This window comes from Paramisgurnus dabryanus, chromosome 3, assembly GCF_030506205.2.
Source record: "Paramisgurnus dabryanus chromosome 3, PD_genome_1.1, whole genome shotgun sequence".
Taxonomy (NCBI): Eukaryota; Metazoa; Chordata; class Actinopteri; order Cypriniformes; family Cobitidae; genus Paramisgurnus; species Paramisgurnus dabryanus.
Window position 1 is genome coordinate 9132279 of NC_133339.1, and position 19190 is coordinate 9151468.

Sequence of the window (19190 nt, forward strand, 5' to 3'; positions counted from 1 at the left end):
ATAGCAGCAGGATGCAGTACTCCATTACATGGAGAAGTATAATGCTTTGGGAAATATTCTGCTGGAAAACCTTGGGCTCTGGCCTTGTTGTGGATGTAACTTTGATTACACTTCACCTACCTAAAGCCTGTTGCAGACCATGCACAGTACATCCCTTCTTGCCAGTTGTGTTGCCTGATGCCAGTGGCTGCTTTCAGTAGGCATCTCCCACACTGCAAACATTGTTTAGGAATGCTTTAGAGAACGTGACAAAGAGTTCAAGGTGTTGCCTTGGCCAGGGACGGATTATGACTTTGATGACTTTGAACGTTCCAGTTATTCGTACTATTTTGGTAATTTCATAATTTAGTGGCAACATAACTGTTATGTCCCAGTGAGGTAATTTCATAAACATTCGTTTGCTTTTCTATTTAATAGGGGTGCAACGGTTCAAATTACTCAAGGTTCGGTGCGTATCACGGTTCTAGGGTCATGCTTTCGGTAAATTTCGGTGTGTGTATGTTTTTTGGGGACAAAAAGGCTACTGGAATTTCAAAGAAAATTAAATTATTTATTGGGTTACAAACACATAACACTTTAGTCACAACAGGCTTCTTTACAAAAATAAAAACCTAAGCAGTTTTTAATTTTTGCCATAATCAACATTTTCACTTAAGAACACTTGCATTATTATACTACATGTACCAACAAACAGTGCACTTCAAAATGAAATAGCTTAAAACACTGGGTTACTTTTTATATTCTATGCCACTATCTTCAAGTTTTTTTCACAAAAAGATCAGTTAACATTTAAACACAGAAGGCAATCTGTGCTGTTTCTGTCTCACCTGCGATCGCGTGCTATCAACAACATCCTGGTGATGACGGCGCAATAAGCGCCTCGTCATATTAGATGTATTGCCTTAAGCATACGGCAGTATGCTTTTCTTGAGCATCGCTGCTGCAGTAGACTTAAATGAAGCTGGTAGGCCTCTATTAGCGTCTTTTCTCCTTCGCTTGCCGCGCTAAACGGTCCGTTACACATACGTGCTCTCGCGCACCAACACATAAGGAGGAACTGTGAGGTTGGGAACAGATTTGCATACTACGAGTTCATTGGACAGGTACTCTCACGTAAACAAATGTATTTAGAACCATACATTAGCAGTTTTATGAATTGTTTTTTCTCCAAACTATATTAGAAATGTATGGTCGAATCAAACATGGTGCACATGCATGCCGAACCGTGGTAGGATAAAGGGACGATTCGATTCTATAGCGAGAACAGTTACACCCCTACTATTTAAAGGTGCAGTGTGTACATTTTAGCGGCATCTAGTGGTGAGGTTGTGAATTGCAACCAACGGCTCAGTCCACTGCTCACCCCTTGTTTTGAAACGCATAGAGAAGCTACGGTAGCCGCCACAGGAAAAACATGTCATCGTCGGACACAACTTAGTAAAAAGGTTTGTCCGTAAAGGGCTTCTGTAGAAACCTGGCGGCACAAAATGGCGACTTCCATGTAAGGGGACCCTCTGTGTATGTAGATAAAAACGTCTCATTTTAAGGTAACAAAAACATAAAAGTTCATTATAAAAAGGTCTTCATACACCTCTGATAATATAGTTTTATATATTATTTTGCATTTCTGTCAAGAGATACTTCTAAAAAGTACACACTGCACCTTTAAGTTAACTTGTTAGAAACATTTTCAGTCTCAACGTTGGAAATCTGTTTCTCTAGATAAGTAAGGAATAATTGACGACGGGCCATTGAATTATAAGAAAAGCGTTGTGCTGTTACACCGTGGGTGTGCATTATTTACAAATAATTCAAAGGACCGTAGTCAATTATTCCTCTTATACCACGGTTACCACAAACATTGCTTTGGTGCCTATTTTTAAGACATTTGACAAGTTAGGTGTGCGGTTATCAGAAATTAATGCATACCCACAGAACATTTCTCAGACAATCAGAATTCAGCATTCAACAGACCCGTGGTATAAATCAAGATTAATACACCACGAGGACTGCTCTTTACACGGGAAATAAAAACAGAACGTGCCTCCCGTCTTTAACTGAACTCACTCAGAACAGTGCGTGTGCACCACAGAACGGTGTCTGACATGTCTGCTTGTTTCTCTGAACTGAGACCTGTTTAATTTTCACAACAACTTATTTCAGTTGCTTAGAAGTTATGAAAACAGCATTTAAACATGAAATTAGAGTTCAGTCTTACAAAATTTTGTCTGGAAGGAATAACATTGTGTTTTTTTTAAGGTGCCAAGTACTAAATAGCTTAATAAAAATGTTGCTTTTACCTTAGCTGATGATGGACATCTTTCGTGATTTCCTTCGGGACACAGTTATCAAAATCCAGTTCACAAGTTCGGATTATATGGTCATTAAAGAAAAGTCTGAGTAGCTACTGCAACCTCTGCACAACATGTTGTTTTTTACTTGCTCTCAACAGTGATGGTATGCATTAGGATAATTTATTTGTTAAAAATGTATTTGTTATTTATTTATTAAAACTCGTTATTTCACAGTATTCCGTGCCATTTTATTTAAATAAAATGAAAATGAGTATATGAAGAATGTACACTCAGTAAATTTGCCAGGGCCCCCTGCTGGTCCAGTGCCCTGGGCACGTGCCCAATATGTCCGTGCATTAATCTGTCCATGGCCTTGGCCTGCAGATTCCATAGAGTTTAATCCGACTGAGCCTCTTTACTAAAGTGTGCTGGCCCAACAAATCTGATCCATGGAGGCCCCACCTCATATCTTGCAGGATTTACAGTAAATGATCTGCTGCTAATGTCTTGATGTCAGATACCACAGCACCACAGCACGAGTTTAAACATCTTGTGTAGTCCATGCCCCAATGCATCAGATCAGAGCTGTTCTGGCAGTATGAAGAGGACCTACATAAATCTGTTCTGATCAGGGCATGTTTTTAACATTTCACTCCAATCCTGCAAGATTAATGGTCTATGGTCCATTACAAGAAATTGACCCTCTTGTTGCTTTTTGGAAAATGACATGACAAGTATTTCAGTTGGTAGAGTAAGTTTGTGGGTTTGATTCCTAGTGAACATGAGGAGCAATAAAATGTATAGATTAAATGTAAACGAGTCTTTCTTGAGGCTGGAGAAAATGAATTAAACATTTTATGCAGTGAGACTCATGTTCAGAGATTTGTGTGATGTGTTGTGAATCTTTTGTCAAATCCCAGCATATATTTAAATATAATCACTCTTCTGTTTTTAGGTTTCTTCATTGTTGCAATTTTACCTGTGATAACAACAGTGACCAGATATGACTGGAATGATTTTTGTGGAGCTGATATGGGCTGTAAGTGGTTGAATTATGATCTCTGTAATAAATTCCAAAATAAACCATTGCATGATTATATACTGTATAATTCTTTAATCTGTATGCATAGAAAGATAAATATTTCCAGTTCTTTAGTAATTTCAGCAACAGAATTTGTGTTTAGTTGATGTAGACATTTGAGATGATGATCTTGATTTAAAAAAAATAAATAATAATTTCTTAGTGTTTAGTCAGTTTGTGTTAATATACTATGCTTTATTTCAGGTTCTCCTTTGGTCATGAGATTGGTGTGGTTCATTTTATTATTATTTATGAATGCAGTACTCATCTATTTCTACAACATAGCACTGGAAAATGAAAACGGTAAGATCTTTTTTAGATATTTTTAGGCAAGGCAAGTTTATTTTTGATATATGAAATATAAGAAAATGTTAGAGAAAAACAGCAGAGATAAATACAGAATGAAAATCCTTAAAAGAGAATGACTTAAGAAATCACAAACAGCTATAGATTCTAAATAATTAATATAATTAACAAAAGAAAACAATTATTATTTTTAAATGTTTAAAAAGAATAAGACAAAATAAAATAAAATAAATACTTAAATAAAAGTGTGGTCAGTGAGAGCAGTGCTCATTCAGTAAATGCAGAGTTAAACAGATGTGTTTTAATCTAGATTTAAAAGTGTTTACTGTTGAAGCACATCTGGGCTGCGTTCCCCCGAAACCTTCTTAGCTTTACGTCATTCTTAAGTTGTACCTTAAGCTGTACCTTATCATTAATACATGTTTCCCGAAACGTTCTTAGTTACGTATCCCTTCTGTAAGTCATTCGTTCGTAAGGTTGGTCTGGAGCACTCTTAGCTATATCTTATCCCACTTGACTTCGCTAGGGGCCATCACTTTCATAATAGCTTGTGTACAAAGCAATCTAAATATCTATAAAAAATAGCATTACAATAAGGCACATTTATTATATTTAAAGAATAAACATTCAAAATTAGACATTACACTGATGGTTGTTAGCTTAAATTATATTTTCCAAAGGAACATCAGCTGCGTGAACTACTGAATGCTACAGGCTTAAGAGACAAAAATGATTTTGGGTGGAGAAGTGGGTGAAACTATGGCAGCTATACAGCGAATAGTGACACTATTTCGTGTATGTGCATTTCATCCGTGAAATCTTAGTCTACCGGCTAGTATTTTAGCTGCAAATAAACAAATCAAGTAAACGCATGCCACGGGAGCATTTTCTGACCCACCTAGACAGCTAGTCAATCCATTCCACCTTTTTTTTTATATATATTTTTTTATATATATATAGGAATATAAAGAGAAAACATTCATTTCGTTGTAGTGTTTTGGTTAATATCCTGTCATATTAATTGCAATACCTATTATAATACTCGATTATTTCAAAATCATAAAACCATGTTGACTTCCCTAATCATGATTTTAAATGTTATTTCGACTTTACAAAGTTTTTTTATGTTTTCTAACTTTGAGGCAACTGAATGAGTATTCTTCATATACATAAAAAAACCTGCTCCACTTGATTACTGCTTAGTCTCCTAAGGTCAACAAATTTTCCACATTAAAACTAATTAAAGCTATAATCTAAAGCAATCATATTATATATTTATATAATATTTTATATGTAATATTTGAGGTAGACAGACAGGCTCCAGAAATGCATCCAGGCACAATAAACTAATGAACAACAACAGTTTGTTTTTATATATTTTAAGTGTAATGCACAGCCAAGCCAAGTACTTGCACAACCCACTTTATTCCCCTGTGCAACGCACTTATTGGGAACCTCTAATATAAATTATCCTTTAAAGTGAAGACATAGCGGATGCATTGGAGCAGTTTATGCATGATACGTTTGGAAATTAAATTGCCGGTTTTGCACGGGTTTGATATAAAATAAAATATATATGGTTGAAATTAGTTGTTTGCAATTTGAAATATTTTTACAAGATATTCCTAATAAATTTAACTTGAACTATTTCTGAAATGTTTCTTTAATAAAGAACACCACTTTCTCATAACGCAGCGAAGTACCTATTACATAAAGTGAATAATTGATTGTCAATCGATATCAACCTATTCAGCACCATCGCCATGGACAGCACCTGGTAACGTCATACGTAAGAAGGAATACCTTAAGAAACCCGCTAAGGTACAGTTCGGGAAACACGCCTAGAAAAGGAATACCTGTAGTTAAGGTTTAACTTAAGAGTCTTCATAGCGCACTAAGAGACAAAGTTATCGGGAAACCCAGTCCAGATCTCTTCTGGAAGCTGATTCCAGCTACAGGTGGCATAATAGATGAATACTGACTCACCTTGTTTTTATATACATTGATCATATCTGCAGTTTAGGTCTTGAGCCATTGAGGGATTTATAGACAAGTAATAATACTTTAAAATCTATTGTAAATGTAAAAGGAAGCCAGTAAAAAGGACCTGAGAACTGGAGTGATGTGCTCAGGTTTTTTGGTTCTGGTCAGAATTTTGGCAACAGCTGTGTTCTGTATGAGCTGCAGTTGTTTAATGGTGTTTTATGAGTCCATTACAGAAAGCAAGAACAAGTTTCTCTAAGCCCTTTCTTGAGCATTACAGCACTGTCTCTGATGGAAACCAAAAAGTGATCGAAGATCAAAAATTGTCTATGAAGAGTTTTTTTGCGGATCGATAACAACCCTTTTCAATGATCTTGCCTATAAAATGAAGATTTTAAATATGTCCGTAGTTGCTTAGTATGCTTTTATCCATATTGCTCTTTTTTTAATAGAGCGTTGACAACTGCAGTTTTACTTTTTAGGGACTCCAGAAAAGTGCCTGAAAGCAGAGAGACATTCATTATATTTGAAAGATCAGTTTCTAGACAGATATAGGTAAAGGTATAGGGAGCATACCAAGTCTTTTGGTTGATGCTGTAAGATAATGTTTGATTTCTTCCAGGGTTTTCGCATCAATTGTTAAAATTCAGAAATAGCTCATTTTTTAATTGTTGTGATGAGGTCTGACTAACTTGAGTACAACGTATGGCCATACTGATCACCATTCTAAAATTATTGATCTTTTCAAAGAAAAAAGATGCTGCGTATAACATTGAAAGCAATCTTTATAGATGCAATATTGTACTTCAAGTTTGTTTCCTCCTCATGCGTTCAGCTTTTCTGCACTTTATTAAAATCTCTGTACCACTGCTGTGTTTCTCCAAGATGATTTACGTCTGCCAGTGATCACCCTGACCTTTACTGGAGCTATATCATCAATAGCATCTTTAAGAACATCAGAGTCTCCAGATAGACTTGACAAAGATAACAAAGATACAGAGATCAAAGATAGATCAATATATCAAAATAAAAACAGAAATGGTCAGATAGCATTACATCCATTTTAAAACAGTGGATATATAATTATGAAACAAAGATGTGTAATGTATAGTTTAATGTATAGTTCTGAAATAATTCTAAGATTACAATCTATGTGAAACATTTAGCATAATAAGAAACAACTTCATATCCACTGTGAGCCATATTTACAATTACTGTATGACCCTTAGGAATATTAACCAAGGTTTTATCACAGTAAAGGTGTGGTAAAGGTAAGATGGTAATCTGTGTTAACACAGTCTTACTACAAATACCATGGTTAAACTGGTTACTTTTACTGAAAACATTGTAAATCAATCTGTGGTTACTAAGGCTTTACTACGAACCATGCATGTGACCTGCGGGCTGTAGTTTGCCCCCTCTGTTTTAAAGCAATAATCAAGTATTCAAAACAAAGGTCACCAACTAAGATTTGCTTGCATTAAAAGACATTTTTGAACAGTGTAGCTATTCCGGCTATGTCTTATAGAAAACATTATGTCATGATAGTCCCTTAAGGAAACATTATAAAGTTAGGATTATTGTTGCCATTGTTACATTTCCTCTCTTGCATAATTCCACCTAGCAGCACATACTTTCCAATACTTTCATCTTTCTTTTGATGTCTTTTAAATGTCTGTACAAAAAAACTTCAGTGTTGTTATTGTCAGCGTCACAGATGTGCTGGTATCCATCAACCAAAACAAAAGTTAACATGATAGTCTTGCTGTTGGATGCTGTGAAGCACTGTGCCTCGTAAAAATATGACACACCATATGAGATAAAGCGAGTCTTATGTCCCGATGCCCATTGTCATTTAGGAATAACCACGACACCCTAGAAAACACAAATCGTACCAAAATCTGGTTAAGCTGACCTGTTATCAGATGAGGGCTGGTGTGATCCCTGATGTTGAGAGGGAGCTGGTCAGGTGTCAAGTCAGGTGTATGTGTGCCATTCAAAGAGTGGAAAGACACACTGCTGATGGATATTGGAGGGAGATAAATATAGTGTCCCTAAACAACCTAGCCACAAGTTTGTATAGGTGGAGGCCATCTATTTTAAACAGGTTTCTTTAACTCCAAAAGAGACTGAAATTGTCAAGAAATTCAGTCCTCTCATGGTGCATGTTTTTTGCAGCCATGCATTTAGGTTGAGAAAACATATTTATCCTTAGTGCTTAGTCCTTATCCACTGAGGAATGAATGAACTTTCAGTCAAGTCCAAGTGTTTGAAAAATTTCAGTGGTGACAGAAAACCAATATTGGCTACTTGAGTCATAGCCGTATCTGGGATTGATGATGCTAATGCAGCAATTTGTGACACTCATGACAGCGAACAACTTTGGATCTTAAATCCTGTTTATGCCAGTGATTTGTGTCCTCAATAAAAAAAATTTGGCACATGCACTGCAGGTTTCTCTGAGCTCGCTATAGCCTTTTAACTCTTTCGCCGTCAGCATTTTTCATGATTTTCACAAAAGTTTAATGCCTTCCAGAAAATGGTCCTTTTTAAATATATAAACATACAATGTATGAATTAAAAGAACAGACCCTCTGCTTTCAAACAAAAAAAGACGTTTCATCCTATCTTCATGTGTTCTGTTTTTATCACCCCTCAAATATGTGTAGGTTTCATCAAAAACACCAAATTGTGTGATAATTCAATTTTTGTGAAGGACTTTTGATTGAGATCAGATGCAGAGCGATCTTTAAAACATACACGGACATACAGCTGTTTGCCCTAGGGCAATACTTCCGGGTTTTATAAGTTGCGGAATACCTGGTGTATAATAGCGGTATTGCAGATTGACAAGATAACTCGTCAATGGGGGGGAAAGAGTTAAGAAGCACTGGGTTTACAGGACTCATCGCTTTTTACTGTGACCCTCCATGGTGAGGCTTTGCCTTGTTTTTCGAGAACGGCAAGGTTTTGTGAAAGGCTGTGATAGTTTAAGCAGATGAATTGTGACCCAAAAGAACCATTTTGGAGTGTGGGCAGCTGTGTTTTTCAGTTATAGCATTGTCAACTGCCAGTAGAAGCAGACTGATAGACCATTAATGCAAATTCCCCTGGTTGTTAAATTTCCAAGTGTTTTAAAAGGTTTTTGTTTTGGTGTAGGTGCCCAACTGTCTAGTTTGAGCACTGTACTGAACTGCTGGTATTTAAATCAGAAGATAAAACATAAATGCAAAAGCACAAACCACGCACACAAGTAAAAATGTTACGAACAGTAGCGAAGCAGAATATAGCTAAAGAAAGATACCACGACTATGAACATTTACATCTACCAAAGCGAGAAATGAGGTAACAATGTAAGCAAGTCATATCAGCAAAAGAGCAGCAGTGCATAAGTGCTCAGTTAACCTAACACAGTACATGAAGCCATAAACACTTTTTATATATACTGTATATACAGTATATGGAAAAAGTAGGAGAAATAGAAGTACGTGCTAGTAGTGTGGGTTTCTTACAGTTTTTCTGAATTGCTAAAACACATTTTTTGAAACAATCACTCGTTTTCTCAAAACCTTAAACACAAATCCAAATTGTCAAACTAAATTCAAAGAACTGTCAGAACAAAACACAAAACAATTCCTGACTCTTATAGCAAAAGTGAACAATTCCATCAAAACCATTTCACATGTACTTAAAATCTAACTAACCTTTCAAATCATACACACGCAAGTCTAAAATATAAAACACTAGAGAGCATTCATTAGACCCTACCTTAAAAAATAGAAAACACAACACCAGAGCCGGCACCAGACCATAACTAATAGGGGGGCACGTGGCTTCCAACGGGGGGCACGCAATAACAACAATAACTTGCAAAAACAAGGCATTAAAACAACAAATACAGTGCAAGCACACATTCATACAACTGGTACAGACTGTCAGCTCATTTCCTGTATAAAGTGCAAAAGATCACAAACTATGCGCAAAACTATTTTGAACTCGACTGCGGCGTGAGCGCAAGCTGCAACAACAAACCGCCCTCCCGCGGCGCAAGCCATTGAAATGAATGGGTTTCATAGTGCAGCACACACTACGTCCTAAAAGCCGCTTTACCATAATCACGTCGCAATGCGGTCTATAGCCACATTTCACATTTAAGCTTACGTAAATTAAACAACGCTAACTTACCTTTAAAATAGCTGAAGGCGGCGTGTACGAAGATTAAACTTCTTCAGATGGAGCAGGCGGTGCTGGTTCGTTCTAAATGTTCTAATATCCATATTTTAATACGATCCATAAAATGCCGCGAAAAACACGTTGCTAGTATCAAGTCACAAATGCTAAATACGTAAAGACGCATGAGACGACGCATACAACCAATCAGAGAAACTGGTCTATTTTAATTAAAGAAAACATATATCAACTATATTTTCTTCATTTGATTACATTAAAAGTCATGAAACATTCAATGTTTTTTTTTTTTTATTATTCTTGATATATATTAAATTAATAAAAAACTTTGTAGGGGGGCATAACAACCTGTTTGGGGGGCACGGCCCGCAAATGCCCCCCCTTGACGCCGGCCCTGCACAACACCCAGGACATCTGCTGACAGAAAAATACATGTTTATTGTAAATAACAACACACTTTACAAATACTGTTAAAAAGCTCTCTTACTGTAATCACAAGTTTAGTTCAGTAAATATAGTGAATACTTTACTGTAAGTACTGCAAGTAATAGTCAGTTTTCAATATTACTGTAAACTAGAGCTGCAACTATCGACTATTTTTTCAACCGATTAATCTATCGATTATTTTTTCGATTAATCGAATAGTCTAATGATTTTTTTATACATATAATTCCCCAACAAATAATAAATGTAACATCTGCCATTAACGCTAACATTTTATTTAAGCATTTTCTTAATTAAACAAACACACAAACCAAAATTTTCAACATGAAAAATAAAGTGGCAGTGCCACTTTAAAAGAGGCATTATTCACCTTAAACAATAAAATAGGCATATATTAATATTTTAAACATTAGTTTATGATTAGTACATGCATTAACTCAGCATTAGTTCAGACTGAAGTAAAAATAAGTTCATTGTGATTCATGAACCCTTATATAAGATGTAATTTTATTACTATTAGTAGTACTGCATTCTCATTTAACTTTAACATTTAACTTTTCTTAAGTTCCGGGTAAAAAACAAGTTCAGTTAGTATGATCTTCTAATATTTTATAAACAGTGTTTACGCCGCTGTTACTTTAAATAAACGCATGTCAGGAATACCTTACAACAGGGGTTTTCAAACTTTTTGTGTGTGTGGACCACTATTTGTAATCAAGAATTTTCGCGGACCACCTTATATTACTAATAATATTTTATAATAATAAAATGTGTCCACACAAAGTCCTGAATTAATCTGCACATCTAAATAGTCTTACTAGCACTAAAACTATAACTGGTCATCACATCAGTACAACAGGTTTCTTAACCTTATATCATTATTATTTATATACAGGCACGTGCACACATAGACATCAAAGGGGGCTTGAGCACCTGCCCTTTTTATTCCTGGAGAGAAAGTGCCCTTTTTTTCTTGGGTGCTTTAAAAAAAATAATAATTATATGATGTTTATTCATATAACAACTGATGTCTGTCTGTTTCTTGTGTTTTTTACTTTTTGCTTATTTAATTTAACATGAATTTATTCAGGAATCATTTAAATGAGATTTAAACTCTTATATAAAGAAAAACAGCGCTATTTGTGGCACACAAACGGTTAACAGATGAGTCCCGCCTCCAAAATTCACATCGCTAATATGATTGGCTTTACCTTTCTTAAGTCCCGCCTCTCTAACTTACTTTGCTTTATGATTGGTTTGTCTACACTCGTGCTGCATCATTCGGGCTTCAAGCGTCAAAGCTCAGCCTGAAGGAGACGCGATCATGTGCATGATTATGCAGGCAGGCTACCGGTAAGTGTGTGAGGAAGAAAGCATTCTTATATTAACAGTTTCATGCACAAAATATGGGACAAGTTGTTACACATAACGATTCAGGGACATTGTTTTCCACGACAATCCCATATTAACCTGAAGAGTTGCAAACTTGTAACAGTATAGTGTATGTAGTTTAAATAGACTGCTCATAAAATAATAAAGCACAAACAATAAAATAATTGCTAACTGCAGTAGTAAGCTTTTTTGTTTGCGTTTTTTGTAATGGCTGTTAAATAAGTATAATGTCTTATACTGGAGTGCTGGAGTAGATTGGGAAGAAATCTGATGGTTCAGTATTTTACTTGCCCAAGTCTGAATTTTCACTGTCATCACAAAAAAGTAAAATATAAAATACAAATAAAATAGGGCTAATCTATATTTGTTGTTTCTGACATGTGTAACCCTAATAAATATGAAACCTAAGATTAAAGGTGCCATAGGATGTGTCGTCATAATATGTTAAATTGTTCTTTGACCATTACATAGAAGGTATGTGGCTTTATTAAGTGCAAAAATTATCCATAAACGTTTTTACATGTCTATTTACAACCCTAGAATTTGTCATTTTAATTAAATGGTCTATTTTTGCCCTATCTGAAAGGGTCATGAATAATAATGTTGAGCTCTGATCTGATTGGCTCTGCTCTGAGGCTCATGCCAGAAGCTCACATTAGTAAACAGACCTTATATTTTGAGCCCTTATCAGACAAAAATACATTTTGAGTAACAACTAATCAGCTAAACGCTAGCATATGATATAGCATTTATTGGCATGTAGCGCTAACTCAGCAGTCACAACTTTGTTTTTAGCATTTTAACAAATTTGTAATTAATGTGTAATTTAATGTTTTCAAAACATGCACATTGTGTAATGGCTTCCTTTGCTGCTCTATAGACCTAGAATACTAAGGAGACCATGGTGTCTGTGTGAACTGATTATTTTGTAGACATCTTTTGAAAATGAAACAATTGCGTGAGTTTGAGGAAGATAAAATTAATTAACTTTTTTAATAATTTTTTAAAAAAGGAAGTCAGAATTGTGTTAATATATATATACCCTTTGTTTAAGAAAAAAGAAAAAATATACATAATTATGAAAGGTGCCCTTAATTTCACTTGAGCCCCTGCCCCTCAAAATGTCTGTGCACGTCCCTGTTTATATACATATTCTTAGTGTTGGGAAAGTTCACTTTCTACATGAACTAGTTTAGTTCACAGTTCACAAATTTTAAAATGAACTAGTTCAGTTCATAGTTCATAATTGAAAATGTTAAACTAGGTCACAGTTCCAAAAATGAACTAATTTATAGTTATTTTTTTCCCATATTATTTTTTTTAAATGATTGCCATTATAGCCCATATAGAACCACCACAGACAGCAATTATTTGATCAGTTTTAACACTGAAGCTAAATGCGTCAGATTCCATCTTTATGTCCAACTTTAAATCCTTATCCAACCAGTGTTTACATTAGCATTGACTGTCTTTTAATTTTTGTATTTGCTTACACATACCTTAAGAAGGCTAGTCGGGTGGGGGTCGCACCCCGGGTGAGCGCTGCGAGGCATTGCGTGTATGACAACTCGCAGGTATTGCACACCACACGTGCACGTTAAATAGCGTGAGCTTAGTCAAAGTCTAATTCAAGATCCGGAATATGCGTTAGCAGCCTATGTTAATCGTTAATGATTTAGGACAAATATGATGTTATTTAATGTTAAACTATTTGAGTTGCACGGCAGGAATTTCAGGAGCGTCTGTGTTGTTGTGATGACGCATGCAGCGTGACTGGTGAACACCGAGTGGTGGCGGTGTTGCCAGATTGGGTGTTTTTTCCGCTACACATTAAGGCCTGTTTACAGTGTGTTTTAGTCGGGTTTTCGCCTGGAAGAATATACAAATCTGGCACCCTATTGAACGACGTTAAACTGAGAGAGCGTGCCGTTCACAGGCACCAGAATGAATGAGTTCACAGTAACGTTTATTAGGCAGCAGTACACGTTCGCCCAAAATATGAACGAGTTTGTATATTAAAATATACATATTCTTATTTTGCCTTTTCACGGACCACCTGCAGTACCCTCACGGACCACTAGTGGTCCGCGGACCACAGTTTGGGAATGGCCGCCTTACAAGACGAGCTTCTGTATATCTGCGCACATATTCGCAAAAAAGACGTTCATTGGGAACTCCGCACTGCCAGCTGGCTTTCAGTGCACGCGGGCACATGCCTATCAGTTCTCAATGTGACAGTAACTTATTATTTCATAACTTCTTAATATAAAAACATGTCCTGCTCTTTATTTACTGTTTCAACATACTGCCCAGGGTTGTTTCAAGATGGTTGATTGACAATAACCCAGCAATTGGATTAAAACAACCCAGCAGTTGGGTCATTTTAACCCGGCAGTGTGTTCTGTCCAATAGTGACCCAGCCCTGAGTTAAAAACAACCCAGCAATTTTTAGAGTGTATGATTAAAGGCTGCACAACTTGAGAATACGGGAAAACAATGGCCCGTGTCGATTCAAAATGACGAGCTTATTCACAAATTCAGGACGACTTCAGAAATGTTTGGAAAATTGTAGCTTGTGTGGAATCTACCGCACTACTTGGTCAAAAAAGAGCTTAGCTACTAAAAAGCTATTTGATTTATAAAGCAGCTAAGCTTCCACCAAGTTACTGAAAAATGTAGTTAAACTACTAGCTTCGCTACTTGTAGTGAAGCTACTGCCCGGCACTGGGGAGGGGGGCTTGTGAGCAAACCAATTGGTCGGGTCATCGATATGTCCAGGTTTTCTATCAGACATGGGTGGCAACCCTACCACTCACTCGGGCAAACAATCAACATTTGGTGATAGGCGCTATGGCAGCTGTCACAGTAGGAGACATTTGACAGGAGGCAATTGATGATTTTTGGAGACAGAAAGACTATATCATCTCGAAGTCACCAAAAGGGCCTTAACTATGCATTGGAGGGTTATATTAATAATTTTATTGTTAAGAAGGTCTATGAAAAGCTTCAGCTCCATGCAAAAATGTACAGGTCACAGTGTAAAGTTGGTCTAAGTTGCATACAGGACAAGCCTTTTACCATCTTTACCAAGAGTACCTCTCCATTTGTTTGGTGCTACAGTATTTACATGAATCATTCAGCACAACATTGCTATTACAAATAACAAATAACATCTGTTATCTCAGTTATTTACAGATACGTTAATGAAGCTAAGTAACATAATGTACATCGCAGCTAGAAGCTAACGTTTTCTAATGTTAGGCTAACATTACGTTAGCGATGTTAAAGATAACGTTCAAATAAGTTGTTGACTTACCTTAGAACAGATGTAGACATCCTTGTTTAATTTTTCCACGTTTAGTTGGTGTTGTGGTCTACCTCATAACTTAATCCAGAGAAGACACTTAAAGTTATCTCATTGAGATGTGGCTTGTGAAAGGGTAAAAAATACACAACGTTGCCCAGCCTCTCGGGATACCTAATGTCGGAGTTGCATGTACCCCATGCCCACCGTTTGACCATTTTAAACTTAAAATGACAAGAAAAAACACATAAAAACGAAACTGCAATGCATTTCAATGGACGTGTAAGCAGAGAATGTCGGAGTGTAATGGTTTAGCTATGCGCACTGTCATTGGCTCATCGCGTTTGGAGGCGTGGCTAAGCCATAAGTCAATTGGCTGCCGATTGTAGTTGTTTTGTTAAAAGGAACCCCCACTAGTGCGTCATGTTGGTCTTTTGGGCATCAGCTATAAAAGGGTGATACAAAAACATTTCAAATGGTTTTGTTTTTATTAAAAAAAGACAAAAATCCGTTCACTCGTAGGCCGCGATAGTTATTTACGTCTCAATGCATTCTGGGAACTGACGTGTAACAGTTGCATACTGCCAATGGATTGCAGCAGTAGTGATTAGCGAAATGAACAAGGCTGTCGTTCAGCATTTTCAGTTTGAACCCGAGCTCACCGTAGGCCTAAATCATGAGAATAGCGTGGAAGACGATAGGCCTGAAGATTATCAGAGAGTTGAGGAAGCGAGAGTGGGGCAAAACAGATGGTGTCTGTGCGGCAACTGCTTGCCAATGCCAAGCGAGAACGTTTGCTGTAAAGAGCTTCACTTTTTGTGTGCTGTCCAGGTAGGCTAGGTATAGGCTAGATCAGACAATCGTACTATCAGTATAAATAATTTAATAAGTCCTAACGACGTCTTATTTTCCCTAAGCAGTCACTATGTTGAACGCAGAAAAAAATAATGGCTGCCTTCATAGCTCAAATTCTGTTAAACACTGTGAGGATTTTTTAAATAACGACAATATTTTATGTATTTATAACTATGCCTTTTTGTAGGAGAGAGCAATTGTAGCATATTAAGGCCTATTTGTCTTCAGGGTTCCTTTTAACAAAGAATGAAGCAAAGTTATCATGTGTTTAAGATGACGAAGGCGGGGGAGATGGAGAGAAAATGGCAGAGAATGCTTTAAAACTGTTGCGGGAGTTAGAGGCACTGTTAAAGTCTTAGCTGTGTAGACAAGAGAGAAGAGACAAGAGTCATTTGTGCAATTTTCTCTTAGCAGCCCTAAGCCTGGAAACGGAGCTTCCGGAGGACATCGGATAGCCACACTCTAAAAACAAACGGTGCTAAATAGCATTAAAATGATTACGAGCCAAGAACCACTGTAGTGCTATTTAGCACCGTTTGTTTTTAGAGTGTATGGTGCAGTACTGGCTGGACTAGTTGTGAGAGGGCCCAAGAATGTCTAAGCAAGATGTTAGGGTAAAGCAGAGTGTGTCAGTAGTAGTGTTGGCATCCAGTGATGAGAACTGGTCAGGGGGAGGGAGTGTAGATAAAACTGCAGATGATAGGTGAGAGGGAGAGAGTGAGTGTAGGCAGGGGCGTCATGCACCAATTTTTTTTTAGGGGGCACAGTGTGCACAGCTCACAGAAATTTGTGCATACACAGACATCAAACGAAATATTATAGAGCTTTCAGTCTTTTCCATGGCACTTACATTTCTAACAATCTGAGCGCCCCTGCCTTTATGCAAAAACCTCCAAAATAAAAGTGTTGACTAACTTTCATATCAAATACTATTCAATCGGAATAATGACATATTGGTATCATATTTACATCTGAAAGGGCATGTTTTATTTAAGTTTTAAAAACAACTTTGTCATTTATACTTTATGTTTAATTGTGTCATTAATGCATTTTGCACAACAACTGCATTATCCTATAAAATTAATGTAATTTTAAATCCATAAAGTATATAAACAACGACAATGACATAAGCTATAGCAATGTGATGGACTTTAATGTTCAATAAAGATTTAAAAAAAAATTAGATAAAATTATTAAAGGAACAGATTATTGCATAAAATTTTACCTCATATGTGACATGTGTGATTCCGCGCCCTTGAACTCTGGCGAACTTTGACGTTGTACCACGATTAATCTAGAAATGTACTAATATAACGTTGAGACGGTCACATTTTAAAGCATACATTTTCTACACAGAGGAGGTTAACTGCACATTACCATACTGGGGTTTGGAAATGTTGTGAGCGTTTCTTACACGTTTTAATTCCTCAGCAAAATGCAGCAGCAACAGCAAAGAGCCCGCGTGAGCACGCTCAGACGCTGATGATGTCTGCGCCTGCACTGTCTGCAGCGCCTGGTGCCAAAATAAAGTAATGTAACATGATCAAAATGGCGAAAATCTCAGAAAAGTTACAAGGATGCAGGCAGCACAGAATTAATAATATTGTGCATATTAAACAGATTAAAAGACAAATAACAAATTAATGGACGCTTCTTTGATTTTGAGGTTGCATGCAAAATCCATTTGGCTAAAAAAAACAAGGGGGCATGTGCCCCCTCAATTTAAATGGACGCCTCTGAGTGTAGGTTACTGATCAGTAGAGGATTCTGTGTCGAGTCTGGGGGTCAGGTTGAGTTCTAGAGTGACGGGAAAGTGGTCGGATATGTGTAGTGAGGTGACACTAAATGGAGCAGTTGCATGTGTATATGAGGTCCAGATCATTAACTGATTTGTTTGTGGCTGTGGTAGAGACTCATTTGAGGTGAAATGAGGCAAACAGATTGTGGAAGTCGACCGCCTGTGACTTCTCTAGGTGGATGTTGAAGTCTCCAAGTAGTACCAGGAGAGTACATCCTCTGGGAAAGATGAGAGAAGTAAATCCTCCAAAAAGTTGCCAAGCTGACCTGGGGGGCAATAAAGAACTACAAAATGTAATTTACTGGGGTATGTGATAGTAACAGCATGTGTTTCGAAAGAGGTGTTTTCAGACAGAGCTGATAGTAAATCGTATTTACATTCTTTGTAGATGAGAAGATCAGTTCCCCCACCCCTCCCTGAAGAGCAATGGGTGTGAGTGAAAATATGTTTAGTGGATAGGGCAGCTGGTGTGGCAGGGTCCATGGGTTTTATCCAGGTTTCAGTGCCAAAAAACCAGAATGACTTGCAATAGCTGTGATGAAGTCTACCTTTTTTACAGCAGACTGGCCAATAGAAAAAAGTATGTGATTGAGTAGTGGTCATGTGGAAAGAATACGCAGATTGGTAGGGTGCGCCACCAACTGCGTGAGACCTGTGGTCTTCAAATAGTAGTAAGGGCGGTGATTTGAAATACATTATTAAATAGTTTGTAGAGGGAACAAGGAAAGAATGAGAAAGGAAAGTCAAAGTAAAAGATTTAAAAGGAAGTGCAATACTGAAGGGCTTTGTCGGTTTCCTTGATAGGTGGAGTTGTGCAGGTGAGTCTTTAGTCTTTGCACTCTTCAGTCTTCACATGATGAGGCTGCCGCGGTGGACTGACCGGTTATATACCGGCCTGATAGAATTCAGAGGACAAACTTTCCAATATTTAAAGGGATACTTCACCGATTTAGCATTCAGCTTTGTATCTGTAGAAACCCGGCAGTATTACTGAATGACCATGTTTCCCTCCCTCATTTCCCCCTGAGAGGAGAGATATCTGCATTTTGGTTCTGCAAAAAAGTCCTCCGATGATGTAATATGACGATTTTTGCATCATCGGAGGACTTTTTTGCAGAACCAAAATGCAGATATCTCTCCTCTCAGGGGGAAATGATGGAGGGAAACATGGTCATTCAGTAATACTGCCGGGTTTCTACAGATACAAAGCTGAATGCTAAATCGGTGAAGTATCCCTTTAACAACAAAGGATCAAACTAGAACGAGACGGAACGAGAACAAACGTGACTTCAACACGTGAACCGATGGTAAACAAAACAGCGTTTCCTAGCAGCAACACTGTGCTAAAATGAGTAAAACAGTAACCAAATACACTTATGCGCTTCTGCATACTTCTGTAGATGAACTGCTTGTCCTGAAGACTTGTATGCCCTATTCCCTTATAATTGCCTTCTACTAAAATGTGACCCTGGACCCAGTCATAATGGTATTTTTTTAATCATCTGAAAGCTGAATAAATAAGCTTTCCATTGATGTATGTTTTTT

General features: G+C 37.1%; 1 protein-coding gene across 1 annotated transcript in view; it reads left to right on the forward strand.

Annotated features, from left to right (window-relative positions):
• The window catches only part of LOC135734286 (uncharacterized), a 199744-nt gene that overhangs the window by 145149 nt on the left and 35405 nt on the right, over positions 1–19190 (forward strand). Inside the window, exons 13-14 of the mRNA XM_065253215.2 lie at positions 3250–3333; positions 3580–3678. Coding sequence (XP_065109287.1) covers positions 3250–3333; positions 3580–3678 — 183 coding nt within the window. The remainder of the gene's footprint in view (positions 1–3249; positions 3334–3579; positions 3679–19190) is intronic.